The 19,814-nt window shown below is 40.8% G+C and overlaps 2 protein-coding genes across 3 annotated transcripts; both read left to right on the top strand.

Annotated features, from left to right (window-relative positions):
* Nucleotides 1-287: 287 nt before the first annotated feature.
* Nucleotides 288-15,761, top strand: dapk2b (death-associated protein kinase 2b). Of its 2 annotated transcripts, none has more exons than XM_063479616.1 (12): nucleotides 288-404; nucleotides 972-1,166; nucleotides 6,896-7,117; nucleotides 7,874-8,012; nucleotides 9,052-9,181; nucleotides 9,298-9,346; nucleotides 9,439-9,465; nucleotides 9,556-9,708; nucleotides 10,149-10,194; nucleotides 13,246-13,335; nucleotides 13,449-13,535; nucleotides 14,842-15,761. In XM_063479616.1, the coding sequence occupies exons 2-12, from the start codon at nucleotides 1,090-1,092 to the stop codon at nucleotides 14,917-14,919; spliced, it is 1,098 nt and encodes a 365-aa protein (XP_063335686.1). In that variant the 5' UTR covers nucleotides 288-404; nucleotides 972-1,089; the 3' UTR covers nucleotides 14,920-15,761. The 2 variants fall into 2 exon arrangements, with proteins under 2 accessions (XP_063335686.1, XP_063335687.1); XM_063479617.1 differs by having other exon boundaries at nucleotides 969-1,166.
* LOC135933288 (death-associated protein kinase 3-like) lies at nucleotides 10,606-11,589 on the top strand. Its single transcript, XM_065471382.1, has one exon. The coding sequence runs from the start codon at nucleotides 10,972-10,974 to the stop codon at nucleotides 11,587-11,589; it is 618 nt and encodes a 205-aa protein (XP_065327454.1). The 5' UTR covers nucleotides 10,606-10,971.
* Nucleotides 15,762-19,814: the final 4,053 nt, after the last annotated feature.

Raw genomic sequence — 19,814 nt, 5'->3', positions numbered from 1 at the left:
TGCTCATTGTTAACCTGTTTCACCTAATGATGCAAAAAAAGTTTGTAATATTAGTTCAATAAACAATTTGCTGGCTGAATGTGTTGTCTGCAGGTTTTTTCTGAATTTCCTAATTCAAATGCTCATTCAGACACGTCTGTTAGGACGCACCGAGCAGTTATCCGAGCTATCTTTACTGACAGCCTTCCACGCTCCCGCTGCAGTTTCATAATAGAGCCATCAGAGGGAGGGACTTTACGCGCACACAAAAGCCTGATGGTGCTGCCACCGGTGACAGAAAACAACAGCCATCCACCCCGGAGGAGCTGCTTTCTGACTCAGCTGCAGCTATGGGACAAGGAGACCAACTGTAGGAGACGTGGACACTGATGCACGTTTATCATCAGCTCTGCAGCTGACTGAAGGTAAGTTTTTAACTGCAGCCAGTTTTGTTGAGACACTTGCGAAAAACTCACGAAACTTGCCAGAGAGGAAGTTTGTGGTATTTCAGCTTGTGAACATCTTTTTTTTTCTCTGTCTCTCTTCACATTTGTGTATACATACGTGTTCACTCCCATGCTGCACAGTTACCATTTTATCTCTAAATCCTTATTCACAATTGTCACAATGGTCATGTTCTGGTATTTACAAAGCCTGTGTAACTGCCATTCTCAACCTTTTTAGCCAGACATAATGTTTCACAACAGATCCCCTGCCCTAATTAGCCAGAAATGTTCTTTTCATTTGTAATCCTCATTATACACTGTTATACTGCCCAGACGCTGTTGTGCGAGTTGTAGTTTAAAGCCTGTAATACTAGTGAAGAACAAAGAGGACCCTTTTTTCTATGCTGTGTTATGGTGTTAAGGCTTTCCCAAGAGCAAGGTGAAAGTAGCTCTAATTCAGTAAACGAATACCTTACAGCAAGCTGCAACTTGTAGTAAACATTTTCATCACTGTGCTCAGAAACCAACTCATCTTTGTGTCAGCAGGGTTGGACTTGTGGTGTGCAGGAAGAGTACTCCTGGGGAGGCACAACAACTGGCTTTACTGGAGCATATCAAGGAGGCTGTTTTACATATCTGTTTTACATATTAAGGAACTACATCAATGAGGACGCCCGGCATGGCGGTATTCAAGCAAGAGAACGTGGAGGATTTTTATGAAATTGGAGAAACACTGGGAAGGTGAGGATTTGTTCACGATTTGTTTTTATGAAGGATGTAAATGAGAGGTTATTTGATCCCCACCTCTTAGAAGATGATCCTTCACAGTTTGTGTGAGTCAGAGGGTGAGTCAGTTTCCCTTGCAAGTGCTTGAACCGGTGGTCCTCCTCCTATGTACGTAGGTATGCAAACAGCTGGCCTGTCTAAGCTTGAACTGGGGAGTGTCGTTGGGTTAATGGGCTGAATTTTACAGCAAGAGATAACGTTCCAAAGCTAAATGCACTCGAAGAAAAGAAATCAGCTGTGTTTGAGGGTCAGATTTGTCAGTCCAGGAATGCAAATGAATTGTGAGCGATTTGCTTTGCATGGTCTGACTGTGGGGGGGTGGACCAGGGTGTCGAAGTGCTGTGAATAAACCCCGTAAAGAGCAGACATGAAGGAAACTGAGGAAATAAGTTACAGGAAGTTGGTAGATTACAATATGGATTGAGGAAGCTACGCCAATTTTGCACGGAAGGACAGCTTGGGCATGTGCACCACTCGATAACAGATTGAGCGGGTGTAAAAGCAAGCATCTGACCTGTAGCCTTTCACCATTAATCCCAATATGCACTGTGTCCCAGTCTTTGTTGGGACATAGCTGCTTTGACACACCCTGATCCAGACCTGCTGTTGAAATGACTCCTTCAGATCTATGAAAAAGAACCCAAACAAAAAACAGAAGAGGAAGAATTTTCAGCAAAGGCCTCGTGTAGCATGAAAAGTTCAAATGTATAAATATGAAATATTTTTACAGTAATCGGGCTTTGACTTTGCAGTAAAGCACTCACGTCTGATGGTTAAAAATAATGATTCACGAACAGTTAGCTGATCAATAAAATGAATGAATTATCTAATACTTTACGTAGTTTGCAAAGTAAATAGATTGTAAGCACCGTTAAAAAAAAAAAAAAAAAGTACTGTCATTGATAATTGTACATGAAGTTGTAACATTGGAGGGATTCTCCACAGAGAGGCAAAGAGCAAGAAGGCAAAACAAACACGGCTGTTTGCACAGAGGCAACTCAAAAGCTGCTCATATCACCACATACTAGTAGATGATTTATTAGGTTACATCAAGCCATACGTTGCAAGTTGGAAATTCCTTTAAAAGACTTTTTAAAACTTATATTAAAAAAAAAAGCTGAAATACTCTTTAAACTTTTGCAAGACATGTCAGACATGGTGGGAATGTGTTGCTCAAAGCTGAGTCGGTTTTCATGAGAAAACCTTTGCCTGAAAAGCAAAGGGGACTCCGCTGTGGGCTGAGTGCATGTTTAACATCAGCATGTCGAAAATATGTGACACTTTAAGCTACTGTGGTTAAAAGCCCTGGTTACCTTTCTGAGTAACCAAACCTGTTACATTTTATCTTTCTGCAAAAGACTTTTCACTCACACTCACAGTTTTCTGGTGAGCCTTGGGGGACGTGTTTTAGCCCACCCACAGTTTTGAGAGCCTCACGGGTTCAGAGCCCTCCACTCACATACCTCAGTGGAACTGTTACTCAATTGTCCTTTAAGAGGGTGGGGAAATTTGGCGGAGGGAGGCAAAAACTGTGTGACGTATTTGAGATGTCCTGTGCTGTGGTACTGTTGCACCATTTCTGGAAATTGAATTAATCATATTGACAGGTTTTAATGTCTCACAGCCCCGAGAAGCTGTACTGAGTGGCTGTTTCCACTAATGACACAGAGTTTTGGGTAAACCTGTCAGCCCTTTGACATGCGGGGCATGCTGTGACAAGTGTACCTGTCTTTCCATTCGACTGATGACACTTATGCCATCATACAGTGCAAAGTGGTAAAGTCCGAACCAAAAGATGCCTTTAACAGGAAGCGGTGAGCTGTAACTGAGCATCAAGGTAAGGCTGAGAAAAAGGACTTCATCGGAGATGGTGTTTGTGTCCCTGTTGGCTCATAACAACTGATAGCTTTTAGTAGATAAGTAGTGCTGTGGCCATAAAACAACCGTGAGAAATAGCATTATCTTTGTGAGTCAGTGTCAAGAAACTACCATCTGTTAAACCCAGCCCCCCCCCCCCCCCCCCCCCCCCCCCAAAAAAAACCATGCAGACTTCCCCCAAAATTTGAATTCTGAATTTACTTTACACCATGGTTTCACTCTGACTTCCTGAATGCTTTCATGTTGACTTCTAATGGTAATCCCTTGACTTTTCATCTAGCACCACCGTGTCTTTATTGCTATGTATGAAAGGTACAGCGAGTGACGTGATCCCAGGGTGAACTGTATGACTCTGACGATGCCTTAAATTGAATCTGGTCAGTTTGTTAATTTGTGGCTTCTTACAAAATACCTGCAAAAACTCACAAGACACCTATACTCTGTCCTGACAGTGAGATGGATATTTAAACATTAGTTATACTGACAGGAATGAAAGATTCCTGCAGCACAGCAGCATGTTTGTCACTGCTTAAGTTGACATTGAGGTGAAAACTCATCTGTCCATTAACACAGGTTCACAGAGTTTTTGCTCTCCAATCTGTAAACACTGCAGGAGCATCTTCCTGATATGCAAAATATTTTTCCAGTATCTATGTGGGTTCATTTAGGAGAAAATGATTCAGACTAACCATTTTACAAGTTTTCTTTATGGAATATCCAGAGGGCAGTGATGCAAATTTTAGGTTGCGGTGCTCGAACAATAAATGTGTTGAAGTGAAAAGAGCCCACAGAGCAGGCACACAGCTGTTTCAGATTACCAAAAAGTACTAGAATTTCTCTGTCTCTATAGCTCTGAGACATTCCTGCTGTTGTGTAAGTTGGGAAAAAAAGAGAGAAGGGAGTTTATTTGCTGCAGCCTAACTGAAGGACCTCCATGTTGACCTTTTGGACATCCCCCAGAGTTCCAATACTGACAGAAATTGTCCCACAAACAACACTAATGCCTCACAGATGCCGGTGTGTGCGTGTGGCTGGACTTAAATACCAGTGGGAATCTAGAGATTACTTTAGGGATTAAATGCAGAAAGATTTCACTTACAGCATAAAAAGCAGAAAATGTGGCCGACAAATTGGGTTTTCAAGCACCGGTAGAATTTTAAAAGTTGGAGCTGCGTCCCTGCAGCCCTCATTGGCATTTGATTAGTTGCCTGGTTAGAAACAGCTTTCTGGGTCAACAGCGAATCTGGCACTCTTCATCATCCTGGTGGTTGCTCAGTTGAGAAACATGTTTAAATATTTGGTTGGCGCCACTTGTCGGAGCATTCCTTCAACCTTGGCTGTGGCTAATGACCTTCAGCTGTTGGATGTGGAAATTCTGCGGAGAGATGGCACTTTCAGCCCCACTGGTCGGCTTAGGGCTAAGACAGACGGCACGCCTGGCCTGTTGTGGAATACCACCCCCCCAGCATCTCTTTCCGCTGTTACTCTGCACTTCGTAACAACGCTGGAGTAAAGCCCCTCTGCTGACATTTGTGTTGGGTGCTTTTTCACACATGAACTGCAACTATCATCTCAAGGGCTTTTTCTATTTGCCATTAGTTATCAGGCAAATCAAGGGGACTGCTCATGCCCCAGTGACAGATCAGTTCCTCCCCTTGGGGTAATTGATGGATGTTTTTACAAGTGGAATTCACCGAGTGACTTCCCCACCTCTTCAGTTAACACATTATCATCTCTAACAGGGAGGACTTGAGGGTGGAGACGTCCTGTGAATAGATCAGGCAGAGGGAGGATTTGAGATTCCATGAAGCTGTGCTTTATCACTCCACCCGCTCTGTTTTTATTTTCCTTTTAAGGAATGTGCGTGGGATTCTTTGTGGATTATTGCCTTAACGTATGTTTCCCCGCTCTCTCTTTTTTCCCCCTGCATTTTCTGCTGGGACATGTTCACACATGAATTAAATGATCTCAATAATAACTGCAAGTGCTTTAGGCTTTTAATGTGTTTCCAGAACCTGAAAGCTATAGGGAATACATCAAATCAATCTAAAGTTAAAGAGTCCCTTGTCTTATTAGACGCACAGGTGAAACAACCACATGTAGTTCAGTGCAAATCCCCTTGCATCAAGCACTGCAGCACTTTAAAGAAACTCATACGCTTGTTTTTTTCCCCTTGTGTATCAGAGATGTTCAGTTTTTTTGTTGAAGTGCTGCTGTATCAGACTGCGTCATATTTGTTTAAAAGTTTTAGACTTAATCTCTTCATTGAGGTTGTAATTGAAAGTCTGGGTTTATGTGGTCCCGCATTTACATAGTTTTATATTGTTATTTTTGAGCATGTTTCATAAGAGGCTTAGCATAGTCAATGTAACAGCTCCTAGGTGTGATCACAGAGCACCGGACAGGGTGTGCCACAAAAACGTGAAAACTGGCTCAACCATCTCGTACCGGTGTAGGGTTACAGAGTCAGTAGCTGGTTTAAAACCACAAAGATAGTATTTAATCCCTTAATTTGTTTCTGGGTGCACATTGTAAACACCCTGAAAATACAAGTGTGAACTGTAGTGTGTTGTGGGTGTACAGATCTTCCTTGCACACCTCCTTTCCGCCCTTCTTTCTTTTCCACTCCTGCAGTTCAAGCGGGGGCTCTCACTCACCAACAGCAGAAGAAATGTGACAGGTAAAGCAAGACTCTGTTTAAGTCTGGCTATTCTTAGCCCTCTAGACACAGATTGGACAGCCTCTCACAGCCACTCTGGAATTTCTGTGTGGACAGTTATGTCCAAAATTCATGAAATGCCTGCCAATTATTGTCTTTCCCCCTCTTTGGGAATTTTTCCCTCCACAGTGTCACAATGTGTCTGTGCTTCAAACATGAAAATTCTTCAGTCCTCAAACTTTAATGTGTTTTACCCAACCATTCCCTCCTATTCAGTAAAACTCTTGCCAGCTCTGTCACCACATAAGCCCTTGTATGTCGTGTGGCCTCACGCAGAAGGATGAGAGGCTTGTGTTCACAATAGGGTGGGCAGGTCATCCCCCAGCAACAGGAAACAAAGCAGCAGTAGTATGACAGCAAGCTTACTCAAGTGCTGGTCTGATATTAAAGCCACAGAAATTCCCCTCATATGGAAACTGGTCTCATATTTCTTGTTCAATCTGTCAGTAGACAAGTTATGAGTGTTATGATTTATGTTAGGGATGAGTGAAAACAAAGGAATATATTCCACCAACTGGAGTCAGTACTGAAGCTCATTAATAATAAGATGCTATTAAAGATGTCGTAAGCTCATGTCTATCACTTCTATCTAACATTCAAAACAAGGACGCAATGATTCACTGAACAATATTGTCAAAGACACACACCTCTGTTGTGATTTGCTTTTCTTTCAGTGGAGTAAACACTTGAGTTTACTCCACTCAACTTGGCAGGAAGTTAAAAGGAGTAGGAGGACAGGGGTTCTCTCAGCACCACCAGATTGTCTCATTGTCTCGCCAGGAAACAGGAAGTGATGGACCATACCACAATTTTTCAGTCATCTGTGTACCACAGCTTCCTCACCAATATCCTGTGGCTAAATGCAAAGAATGTTATTAGTTCTATTCCTTTAAAAAAACAAAAAGATGGTAGATACTACAAATCCTGATACACGTAAATCAGTTGTCACGTTGAATGATAATGGGTGTAACAAGAAGAGTGTTCAGAGATCACATCCTCCACCAAAATGCAGGATGTTACTGCTTTTCCCGTGCTCTGTATGCTTTCTTGGCACTTTTTGTGGTGATTGCTTCTTTTTTGTCTGCAGTGGGCAGTTTGCGATTGTCAAGCGATGCATAGAGAAGAGCACAGGCAATAAGTACGCGGCCAAGTTCATCAAGAAGCGCCTGAGTGGGGCCAGCAGACGGGGTGTGAAAAGAGAGGAGATTGCGAGGGAAGTGGACATCCTGCAGCAGCTCCAGCATCCCAACATTGTAGCGCTCCACGATGTTTACGAGAACCGCACAGATGTTGTGCTTATCCTCGAACTGTGAGTCACCGCAAGATTCTGCAATGCATTGCAATATCCACACAGTCACAACAATAAAGTTTTATCATGCTTTACTTCTTGAAAACTCCAAACATCTATGTACAATAGATAAGAGCCTGCATAACATAAAATGTGTTTTATTGGGTTTATGAAAAGCTATGTCAGTGCAGTCTTTTGAATGTTTGGCAGGAATACTGTAAAACAGCAAAAGTCCACTCATCTGTGAGTTTATTTCTGTTTGTTGAAGCTGTGTTTGCTGAAAACAATTTGCCCCTGATCACGTCTGCCAGAAAGTACCAAATGTCTCTTGCAAAGTCAATAATGCTTGTGCTGAAAAGAGGCCAAAAAGGGCCCCCGTCTGGGGTCACTGAGTGCCTAGAAACATGGGAGGCCTGATTAGGACTAATTGAAAAACTCAAACAAAAAAATATGACTGATGGCTACAGAATGACGCACTGTCCTTCATTCTCATTTTCTCTGTATGAATGGTAGAGAACATTGTGCTTATGGGCCAAGGTTTCATACTATTTTTTCAGTTATGTTTATGGAAAAATACATTGGCCCATAAGTAGGGCAAATGGACTAAAAACAGACGCAAGTTGGCACCACAGACAAACATATCTCAGGCATCCAGGGCTTGTGCATCCAATTTCCTGAGAACACACTTTAGATAAAAGTGCTAGCGAGGGCTTGCTCCAGATTGTCTGAGCCCACAGTCACCGAGTGTCAGTTTGTGTGTGTTTGTGTGTATTGCAGGGTCTCTGGAGGAGAGCTGTTTGACTTCTTAGCTCAAAAGGAGAGCCTCAGTGAGGAGGAGGCCACTCAGTTTATCAAGCAGGTCCTACATGGAGTGCAGTACCTCCACTCCAAGAAGATTGCACATTTTGATCTAAAGGTAAATGTGCTTCTCCTGTGCTGCGCATCTTAAACTGCATTTGTTTTCTGTGAAACAGTTAAACTCTTTACCTCCATAACAACTGTATTACTACGCACAAGCAATGCTAAAAAGACCTTATATATATATATATATATATATATATATATATATAGATAGATAGCAGGTGTTTAATGTACGTACTGCACAGTTCTGCTATTCTGATTCACACATCCTTCCTGTTTTTTGTGGCCACCATCCAAACTCTCAGATACCAACACCTCAAGGTTATCTCTTTAGTTTCAGAGCTGTATCGCCCACGTTTCTATCTGAAAGTTGCTCCCTGTCTGATTATTTTCTAGCTGTTTCTAGCGTTCCCAAGCTCTATTGTCATCAGATCAGTCAGCTATAACACCCATTAACCCTCTTGTTTAACCCCATTTGACTTGGAATTTTACTTGAGAAATTCTTATCCCCCTTTTTGATTAAAATAAAGCTTCAGAACAGCTAAATAAACACAACCCAACCCCAGCACCCTAACCCTTCAAAGTCAATGTGAATGGTTCTTGATTTGCAGGCCTATTATATTGCACAGAGCCAAAGGGCAGTGCTGGGAAACAGGGAGCCCCTTTGACAAGTTTCCACAAGAGCCCACATCTTACTAATTGAATGCAGAACTGGGTGATAGTGTTCCTTTTTTGTTGTTGTTCCCTTTATGCCCCATAGGAATCTGGAGAGCATATAACAGTAGAAATGTAAGAATGGCTCGTTGTGAGTCCTCTTCACTGCTGATGCTTTTGCGTTGATAACTGAAGGTGGATTAGGTACGCAAAATAACAATGCACTAGGTGCTTGATTCATTCATGCCTGAAGCCTTGATTTTCAGTTCACACTGACACACCCTTGCACTAATTAGCGTGACTAATTGTTTTTCTCTAATGCTTCCACAAAAGGAGGATTTCTCCAGGTAACTAGCTAGTTTTGTCTGTATTACCGAGCCCTGCTATTAGTGGAAATCTGCTGACATACATGCTTTGTTTCTTTATTTGCATTGCTGCAGCCTGAAAATATAATGCTGCTGGACAGGGATGCCACCTTACCCCGCATCAAAATAATAGACTTTGGACTAGCACACAAAATACAAGATGGGACAGATTTCAAAAACATTTTTGGCACCCCTGAATTTGTTGGTAAGTTTTTCTTTCTTTTCTGTTTTCTTTTTTATTGAGCTTGAAGATTTTAATGAGATGCTCGATGTTCGGCCAGACGCTGTTTGTGATGTTGAGTGTGTGTTGTCTATTTTCAGCTCCAGAGATAGTCAACTATGAGCAACTGGGCTTGGAAGCAGACATGTGGTAAGAGCTTTTAATTACCTCTGACTCTGCTGACATCTGCACAACAGGTTGCAGCGCATAACTTTGGATTAATCTTGCGCCTTTTTTCACAGGAGCATCGGAGTCATCACATATATACTGTAAGTTGAGATTCATCACGTCCGGGAATTTTAACGTATCTACGATTATCGACTGAGTCACGCATGCAAACGTTTGTGCTGTTGTTTCAGTTTGAGCGGCGCGTCACCTTTCCTCGGTGACACAAAGCAGGAAACGTTAGCAAACATCTCAGCGGTGAACTACGAATTTGATGAAGAGTTCTTCAGCAGTACCAGTGAGCTGGCCAAGAACTTTATCAGAGGGCTCCTGGAAAAGGAAACGAGGTAAAAGGGGAAAAAAGAAGAAAGAAATTAGGTTACTAACAAATAGGTCAAGGCCAAAGGTCAGGTTTGAAATTTCATTACAAAGCCCAGTACCAGGCGGGGCTATGCTTTACTAAATCCTAATGAAGTGCACTCCTGAGAATAAACAGCCAGCCAGTAAGGATTTAATTCTGCTACACGGTGTGATATATAAAACGAGAAAAGAAAACTATTACAAAATATTGCAAAAACACTTTCTTTGTAAAATGTGATCCTCTTCTTACTTTCTGACATGTGTTTCCATTTAAGTGTTTACGTGCACCTTCGGGAAACTGAATATTCCTGTGGAAGTTTGGTCTCGCTGTAATCCTTAGAGTCACCGTCTGCTGCATGACTGACCTACGTGCCCTGTCTGATGGAGTTGTTCTGGCATATTTACACAGCTGCATTTTCTTTTTTAGAAAACGGATGACAATACAAGATGCACTGAATCATCCTTGGATTAAGGTATGGACATGATTGATGCTGTAGTGTTGCATGGTTTGTATCATCTGTGACTGTTGTCAGCACTTCATTCCCCCCTGCCCCCCCTTCTACGAGGAGTAAAACCTATTGCAGCGAATGTCAAAGGTAACACGCGGGGTAGCAGGCTCTTTTTTTTTTTTTTTTTTTGCTAGAGAGGCAAATCTGTTTTTTTAAAGTGCAAAGAAATTTGACCACTGTCTCAAAATTCCAGTGTTCACTCCCACTAACTGTGTACTTGTCCTGGATAGATGTTTCCATACTGTTCCACAGTTAAAGTATGTATATTGTTCCTGTTTGGGAATTTTTGTTTTGCCCTTCACATCTCACACTCATCTCATCCATCTTCATGCCATCTGCAATATTCCTTTTGTCTACAAAGTCAGTGGTCTGACTCTTGCAATATCTCGCTAATTGTATTTTAATGGAATGGAAACTTAAGATTGTGCTGTGGTGAAGCCGTCTACCCCCCACTCAGGCTGATGAAATGCATGTGAGTGGTGTTTTGCTGTGAAGTCCTCATCCTGTTTTGATGCAAGCATGGATCCGGGAAACCTTACACGCTCACCAGGAATGTTTGCTGTTTTTTGGCACCCCTTATCAGCCGTGGCTTACGCTCTGGGGTCACACACTAATCCTCCAGTGCCACGTCTGCTGGGATTTTTCACTGCTATATATGTTTTCGAGATGCAACAATAAGACATCCTCTCACTCAGTCTCCCTCCCCCACCCCTACCCTTCTGTCTGAAGTCCTGCGGCCACATGGAGGAGGACAGCGCTGCCTCTGAGAAGAAAGCAAAGCAGTTGAAGACAAAACTACTTAAAGAGTACACTATCCAGTCTCACTCCAGCATGTCCCAAAACAACACATATGCCAACTTTGAGCGTTTTGCCCATGTGGTGGAAGACATCGGATTAATGGAGACGGGATTGTCCGAGGTGGCGGAAGCTTACCACACCCTACAGGGTGACATAGAAGCACTGCTCTCCATTTACAATGACAAGGAAGCTTGGTACAAGGAGGAGCGGGACACCGCAAAGAAACAGCTCTCGCAAGACTGCCACGAGTTTCGCAAAGTGGAGGCCACCAGGAAGCTGGTGCAAGAAGACATGAAGGCAGTAGATGTTTGTCTGGAGAGCATCAGCAAGAGGTACAACCACAGGCAGGGCCAACTGGATGCTCTGAGGCAGGAGCTGAACTCTGAGCTCCAGTGGCTCCAGGATCTGATGGGCTCTTTGCATTCTGAGGGAACCAATGGTAGCATCCATAACAGAAGTCTGAGCACACATGTAAAGAAAGCACTGGAGGACCTGCTGCATCTGACTTGTGAAGGAGAAGTCTGCTCTGAGGCTGAACAGCCCCTCACTGAGTCTGGCTGACATAAACCATTGAAAAATCTTCTAAGAGTCAACAATTTTTCTTTTTTCTTTTTGTTTTTTTTTTGTTTTTTTTAAAAAAAATTGCGCTCTTTAAATTGTATTTATTTGTAGATTTTCTTTATTGTTTAAACAAAAACAAAAAAAGATAAAGAGTTAAAGGAGAAGACCGTTATCTCAGCTAACATGTCTGCATGATTAATCGTTAGCTAAGCTTAGCAGAAACACTGAAAACAGCGATAAAGCTAGCCTGGCTTTGTCCGAAGGTTAAACAAACATAAACACACATTATAAACACTATATTTTCTGCATGTTCTCCCTCCGTGGATACCCTCCAGGTTCATCCCACAGTCCAAATACATGCACATGTACATGTGATTCTAAACTGGCTGTAGGTGCCATAGTTGTGTCTCTCAGTGTTAGCCTTACGACAGGCTGATGACCTGTCCAGAGTATACCCCGCTTCAGCTGGGATAGATTCCAGTCCCCTGAACTGAATGAAGAAAATGGATAGACATGATCAATTATAGAAATCTTAGTGCATTAGGTTTTGTCATTATTTTAAACAAATATCTATGTTCTGGGAGGAGACGCTAAGGCAGACCTAAAACATTCCGGAGAGATTATATCTCTTAGGTAGTCTGGAATGCCTCAGGTTCCTACAGAAACCCCCATTTAACCCTAACCCTAACCCCCAGGTGACTAAAGAGAGGGGGTTTTGCCTCTGCTCATGGACTGCTGCCCCGAGCGTTGACATCTCTTTTGTTGACTTTTGACAGAGTCAGCCTGCCTTTTTTCTTTAGTAGGCCAAAGCTAAGCTGAGCTTAAATTTCTTACTGGCTCTGGAATGCTTTTTAAATGACAGACAAGTATTGATCTTAACAGCAGGTACAGCAGCAAACATGATCAGTCCTTTAACTGGGATAAGTGGCACAATATTTTATTTTATTTATTTATTTATTTTTTGTGACACATGGATTTATTAAACTACGTTTATTTATTAATTTGGTATTTTCTGCCTGAGCATTTAGCAGTTTATTTTAGCTGATTTAGTAAAACTAAACGAAACAAATGTACTGTGCAATGGTTCTCTCAGTGGAGTGAATGATAAGTTCAAATGTTTTTTTTTTGACTGATCTAAGTTTTTTTAATTGCAATTTTCTTTTTTATTGAATTAATTTATTATTTATTATTATTATTTATTAAATGATAGTTAATCCTATTTAATACTCCATGTGTAAATGATAGTGTTTTAAAAGAAATGATCTTTTTTATGGATTTAAATGTGCTCTGTTGCTGAAGGTTGAGTTATTTATTTCGAAAGCATTTTCTATTTCTTTCTTTGAGATGTTTTTGCGCTAACCATAAAAACAACATCTATGATAAGATCTTATCTGTTTAAAAAATTTTCACTTCCTTTGCCAGTATTAGCGTCTCAACACTCAGCACTCTTTTGTCTTTGCGCGCTGACATTTTACACTGTTGTCAACCATGAAATAAATGTTAATTAGAGATTATGACTTTTTTTTTTTTTTTAAATTTCTGTCATTCATGATCTGAAATATCTTCATGGTTTAGCTGATTATATTAGACAAGCACATGCGCACAGCTGACGTGAGGGACAGTTCTGCTTTCTGACATCTCACTGTGTTTCTGCAGCCTCTGAACCCCAGACAGGCCTTGGTGAAGAGACTATCAGTGGTCAACTTGGAGAACTTCAAGAGACAGTATGCTCGACGCAGGTGGAAGGTAAAATGCAGCCCTGGTACCAACTTGGACTATTACTTAAATGAAGATTGCATTAAAAAAATGCACGTCTTGCATTGTAACCCATTTCTTTTTACTTTTGTCGGTTTCAACAGCTGTCATTCAGAATTGTGGCTCTGTGCAACCACCTAACACGAATCATGAAGAACCATAAGATTGAGAAGCTGCCTGAGGAGGATGGGGTAGGTTGCCGTGCAATGGTTTACATTAAACTGACACACATTGAGCTGCTCTCATTTATATTGCTTCAGCCAACAGCTGGTTAGTTTAACTTTGCAAATACACTCCCGAGATACTTTATTGGGTACATCTTGTTAGTGCCAGATTGAACCCTTTTGACTTCTGGACTGCCTTAATTCTTCATGGCAGAGATTCAGAAAGATTTTGGTCCATGTCGACGTGATTGCATCACACACTTGCTGCAGATTTATTGGCTGCAGATCCATGATGTGAATCTCCCGTTCCACTACATTCCAAAGGTGCTCTATTGGACTGAGATCTGGTGATTGTGGAGGGCATTTGAGTACAATGAAGTCATTGTTATGTTCATGAAGGTAGTTTAGGATGATTTGACCTTTGTGACATGGCAGCCATGAGGAGATGGGTACTCTGTGGAGATGGACATGATCAGCAACAATAATAAAGCGGGCTGTGTTGTTTTTTTTTTTTGTTTTTTGTTTTTTTTTAAACGATGCACATTTTAAACTAAAGTGTGCAAAAAAGTTATCATTAAACTACCAGCCTAAACTGGTAATCCGTGCATGCATGGATCCGTGCTTTCATGTTCTTTACTCTAAATTCTGATTCTACTATCTGAATGTTGCAGCAGAAATCTGGACTTAACAATGGGCAATGATTTTTCAATCTTTTGTTGTACAATTTTGGTGAGTCTATGTTTCCTGGTCAATAGGAAACATTTTTTTCTGGCCATTCTCTGTAATTCCTAGAGATGGTTGTGCAGGAAGAATCTCAGGAGTTTCTGAAATACTCAGACTAGTTCGTCTGGTAACAACAATCATACTACATTCAACATCACTTAAATGACCTTTCTTCCCCGTTCTGATGCTCCTGTTGAACTTCAGCAGGTCGTCTTGAGCATGTCTACATGCCAAAATGCATTGCACCATACTGCCATGTGGCTGGCTGATTAGATATTTACTTAATAAGCAGGTGCACTTACTAAAGTGGTGATGAGTTTCTATTTATTGTACACTATTTCCACAGCATTTACAGATGTAGATGTCTAACTATTTCTCTGGGAGTATCTTTACAACAGACATTGTGTTCCACAGTGTTGCAGTGTAGCAAGCACAGTTTTATCCTGCTATATGCTGCTGGAGCTAAAAGAAAAAATATATATAGATATGTCAAAGAATGCTTAGATTCTTTGAGCTGTCTCCAGCTGTGGAGACTCACAATTGTCACAATCACCACAAACAGTAACTATGTTACAACTGTTTCCTAACTGGGATGTGTTGGTCTTGTCAGAGGAATTGTGAAAGCGACCAAGAAGAAGAAACTATGAAGAGGAGACCAAGGACCAGAAAGAGAAGCAGCACTTCCTGAGAGCAACCCTCAGAGTGTCCGTCAGACATGCAGAACAGTGACTTTGCACCTTTATTTAGGGCATGCTCTGCAACTGTTATACGCCACTAAGCACGGTTACAATATATTTTGACATGACAGCTGTAAAAGTAGATTTTTTGTTTTATTTTAGAGTTTAGGGCAACTTCTTCATTCTGAATCAGCACAACTTCTGCTGTATGTCGGATATCGTTCCGGCATATTTAAACATGTGCTAATCTTGCACTAGCAGCTATAGCTTGATTGCTGTTGCTGTTGACAGGAACTGTTGTGTATGTTAGCATATATGTGAGCATATATATATATGTATGCTATAGACAGCTTCTGTCTAAAAAGTTCTCAAGCTGTTGTTTGGCACAGTATTGATACAGATTGATTGATATATATTTTAACAGATGTTAGCATCCAGAGTGTTAAATTAAAGGGTTTAGCGCTGCAGGATAGCAACATGACAGCAGATCTTCAAATGTTTACGTGTTGTGCTTAACGATGTTTTATCATTTACTGTTAACCTCAAGATATAAGCCCCTAAAGCCTCTGTATACTATATGTTTACATAGGATATTTTAATTTGTGCGAATTTTTCTGAGACTGTAACTGTGTTTCATTGACGAGTTCACTGACTGCATGTATCTACGGTATGCCTAATATGTGAATCTAATTCTGCAGTTAAGTTTTAAATGGAATTGATAGTTCTTGCAATACTTTCATGTATTTATGTTATAAATAGATATACATCATGTCTTAAGTTCACTTTTGCCTTTATCTTAGCCTTCAGTGTTTTCAAGAAGCATTTTACTTTCTTTATATGTGTATAAAGTGTAAATTGAGAATGTGTTAAATAAATTAATGAACATTGTTACTTTGGCCATTTTTATGAAACCAAAACTTGTTGATTTGATCTATTTTCTTAACGCTGTGGAAGGGACTGGTGCCTGTCTGGGCTGGTGCTTTGCATAAGGCAGGTTACACCCTGCACAGGTCACCAGCCTACAGGGCTTACACAGAGAGACACACAAGCCTTCATGATCACATCCATACCTACAGCCAATTAACATATCATGAATGCCTTTAGACTGTGGGAAGAAACTGTGTGCACAGAGACAACATGAAGTTCAAACCCACATCCTCCTTGCTGTGAGGCATCATTGACAACTACACCCCGAGTCCTGGATATTAAACTCTCACCATCTCCTTTCTTTTAAGGCCAAGCAAAGTGTAAAATGATTTTCCCACACAGTGAAAGTGTGATTGTGTCTAGATGACCCAAACACACTAAAGTTATAAAAAATACAAAGCAGCTCTTGACGAGGAATGATTCTCTGAATATCAGTGTGTTATCCACCTACTTTGTTGGCCGCTGCCATTTCTTCTGGCCACTGCTTGGTTATTTAGCCTCACAACAGTGGCGCTGTTTGGACTCAGCTGAGCTGAAAGAGATTGAAGGGATAATTTGGCCTGACCTACACAATTTGGGCCAGCTCAACACAAATACTGAGAAAGGTGTCATAATCAACAAGTGGGTCAGTCTGAAAACAGTGTGCCTTTTTCACCTTCTCTATAGCAGCACAAAACATTTAGATTCACATTTAATCCACTATGTCAGACAAAACTCCTGTAGTCTGTTTCCATGTTAGCACATCTCCCGTTATTGTTTAATGACAGCCTGTGAGTTACTGGCATTTGATGAGATGAGAGAAAACATTTAGTGCACGTTTGGGTCACTCGTCTCTATTCGCCCTGATGGGCCAAGCTGGTGACTGTAAATATTCCTGCCACGTCTCACTGAAATAAGAGCCGAGTCCTTTGTAGACAGTGATATGACATGCTTTCCAGTCAGCCGTTACAGTGAGGTCTGCATCTCATGTAGGAGAGCCACAGCTGGTATGGTGGGATCAGTTCTGTGGGATCATGGAATTCCAGCCGACTCACGTTGGTATGATCCGGTTGATGATCCATTCACACAGACAAATAAGGTGGGCTGTCAGCTCAAACTGTGTCCTTCAGGGTGTCTTTGGAACAGTGCTTGACTCAGAGATGTGTCAGTGTTAGCACATGATGAGCATAATAGGCCCTTTTCAGCTACCCAGCCATTCTGACATGGAAACACAGGTGTAATTATTTACATCATGACCCTGTTCCACTTAAATGGGTCAGGCCCCTGGTGCTACTGTGGCCCATTATTAGTATTCTTCTTATTATTTTTAATGGAACATGAATGCTGCTGTTGGTGAGCTGTAGATAAATAATTTACCATAAAAAAACACAGTGTGTCTGCGATGTTGAGGCCATTGCCTGCAGCAAAAAAGTGATATGCTGTGCTTTTCTTTTACTATGGTGCCATCTAGTGGGCATAACAAAAACAACAGCCATATACCCTGAAATAAATAGTTAGAAGAAATTATTTTAGGGAAAAGTAAAAAGAAATCAATTAAACCAAAGAAAACCATACATATACAGTATTGAGTAAAAGGTTTCAGCAGTCCCTCATTTCTCTTTTAATTATTTTTTTTTTATTCTCTTCTTTGTACCTTTTATTTATTTGTTTCTTTGTTAAGCCACTTAACACTGACCTATTAATCATTTAAGCAAAAAAGCAACCAAACTCAAGGGATAACTAGTGTTTTCTGTATGTCTACACAAAAAGAGGACTTAGGAAAACTGTAAAATTGTATTTTAAATTGTATCTCTATGCATTTTGCTACGAGCAGCCTGTCACAAAAATATTGCTTGATCCCATTTCTTGAGCTCATTCTACAAAAAATGCCAAAGATATCACAGTATTTTTGCAAGGTGATTCCCAAAGAGAATTTAACTGAGAATGTGGCATATTTCATATGCTCATGTAGCATAGTGTGTGGTCTGCTCTTAAAAAAATGTGGCAACTGGACAAGTGTAAGGCAAAAGAAGAAGTGGCAGGCCTAAAAAAACTACCTACGGCTGATGAACAGTATCTAAAAGTTATGTTCTTAAGAAATAGGAAATGATTTAGCAAAGACCTGACACAGGATCTGAGCATCCGGCCCTTCAGTTGAAAGTACTGTCAGATTTTTATTCACCACACAACACTGTCTGGAAAGCATCTGATTGAAAACAGCCTGGTTTTTCACACACTATCATTCATGGACTGGCCTCCCCAGAACCTGAAGACTACTTAAGATATTCATGCATCAGGAATTTTTTAAAAATGGGTTTATTTTGTAAATTAGACATCAAAAAAAGCACACAGGCATTTAAACAAGCTACATAAAAATCATATCAAGTGATAGGTTGGTGCCTAAAAAGCATTTACATATCAGATAAAACAAAATACTACAGCTTTATTGAAGCTAACATGTTTTCTTATTCTTTATATCTGCTTTATGATATATTACAGCTAGTTTCATTATAGGAACGAAGCACTGTGCTGACTCCAGTAAATTATGGTCTTCTATGATCTTATTTTCCTTGATGCACCTGATGCTTTGTGGTCAGTGCGCATCAGAAGATCTGATGGCAGAGGCTGTGTAGCTGTGGAGACAGACCCGAGGGCATTAATCATGAATGCCAGCCTCTCACTTTATCTGTGTGATCATTAGGCCGTACTTTACTGATGATCACTCTCTGGAAATGAGCTCCTGGAGGCTGCTTCCATTATTCATACCTACAAGAGCACAGTCTGCCCCCTATTCTTGGAAATGAGACTTAATAGGTGGGTGAGTGTGTGGGTGGTTGTGCTCTTGATATGTCACTGAGTGGCGTGTCTTTGTCAGTGATCTCATCTCTCTCACTGCTTCATCTTTAGCAATGTGCATCACAGGTACATTTGCAATTAGACCACAGGGAGGTGACAAGTGTTGCTCATTGTGATACCGAGAATAACAAGTCTTCCCCTTTAAGGAAATTTGATTGGCTGACCTTTTCATCAAAGTTAGTATGCTTTGCACCTGGACAAACAACTGTGGCTCACACAAATATCTATCATCATGTTGCTTTTTTTTTTGTTTTTGCCAAAGGCATGTTATTATGTTCTTAATACAAATTACACGTTCCACCTTTCTACATATCAACAATGATTATCCTAACCCACTTTAACAAGTTGATTCAAGCCTCCTGTGAAGTTAAAATAGACGTCTGATTGTGTGAAGTGGTTGTTGAAAGTGTTGTGAACCTTTATATATGAAAGTATTCCCAAAGGCACACTACTATAAGGAACACTTTGCCTCCTGTCATGTGTAGATGTCTGGAAACAGACCAGAATATGAAACTAAAGGACTTCCCAGATTATATTTCACATATTTCAGGTAAGTCTATACAGGAATCAGTTCTTCTCCTCAGCTACAAGACTAAGTGCAGACAATTAGCTGGCAATATGTGGATGATGGTGGTGGTGTCAGGGCGTGATGATGTTTTGCTCACATAATTAGTCTCTGAGGCCTTGTGTTGAAAAAACAACAGACTTGTCACCATAGCTATCATTCCTGCATCAAATGTTTAAGTATCACATTTATGAGCCCAATCATTTCTGCTGTGAGCATGCACTGAAAGTGTTCATAGAATAGCGTCCTTGATAACTACTTACAGTTTTTGTGATGAAGCTTTCACTTTATGTTCAGTCTTTTAAACTTTTTGTTTTCTGAAGATGTATTTCAGCATTTTGCTGCTGACGTTTGAAATATTTAAAAAAAGGTGCTGCTGGTAAAACCCACGCGGAATGGCAGTGGTGCTGTTTGAACATTGTTTATTTTTTCCTGAAAGGGCTAAGGATAACCTTCTGGAGACAGGAAAATCAATAGCACTGTACTGAACTGCAGAGACCCCTGGTGTCTGCATCGATGTACTTGGTGGTCATTTGGCTCTGGAGACCAGAATATTCCCAGTGCAATATCAGTAAAAAA

The sequence above is a fragment of the Pelmatolapia mariae genome, linkage group LG7, assembly GCF_036321145.2.
Source record: "Pelmatolapia mariae isolate MD_Pm_ZW linkage group LG7, Pm_UMD_F_2, whole genome shotgun sequence".
In the NCBI taxonomy this organism is placed as follows: Eukaryota; Metazoa; Chordata; class Actinopteri; order Cichliformes; family Cichlidae; genus Pelmatolapia; species Pelmatolapia mariae.
This window is presented reverse-complemented; position numbering and strand designations above follow the sequence as displayed.

Excerpts from the sequence above, each read along its gene's own strand:
- dapk2b (XM_063479616.1), top strand. The coding sequence starts at position 1,090 with ATGAGGACGCCCGGCATGGCGGTATTCAAGCAAGAGAACGTGGAGGAT. Across the intron at positions 9,466-9,555 it reads GGAGTCATCACATATATACT|TTTGAGCGGCGCGTCACCTT; the intron begins GTAAGTTGAGAT and ends CTGTTGTTTCAG. Across the intron at positions 13,336-13,448 it reads ATGCTCGACGCAGGTGGAAG|CTGTCATTCAGAATTGTGGC; the intron begins GTAAAATGCAGC and ends CGGTTTCAACAG.
- LOC135933288 (XM_065471382.1), top strand. The coding sequence starts at position 10,972 with ATGGAGGAGGACAGCGCTGCCTCTGAGAAGAAAGCAAAGCAGTTGAAG.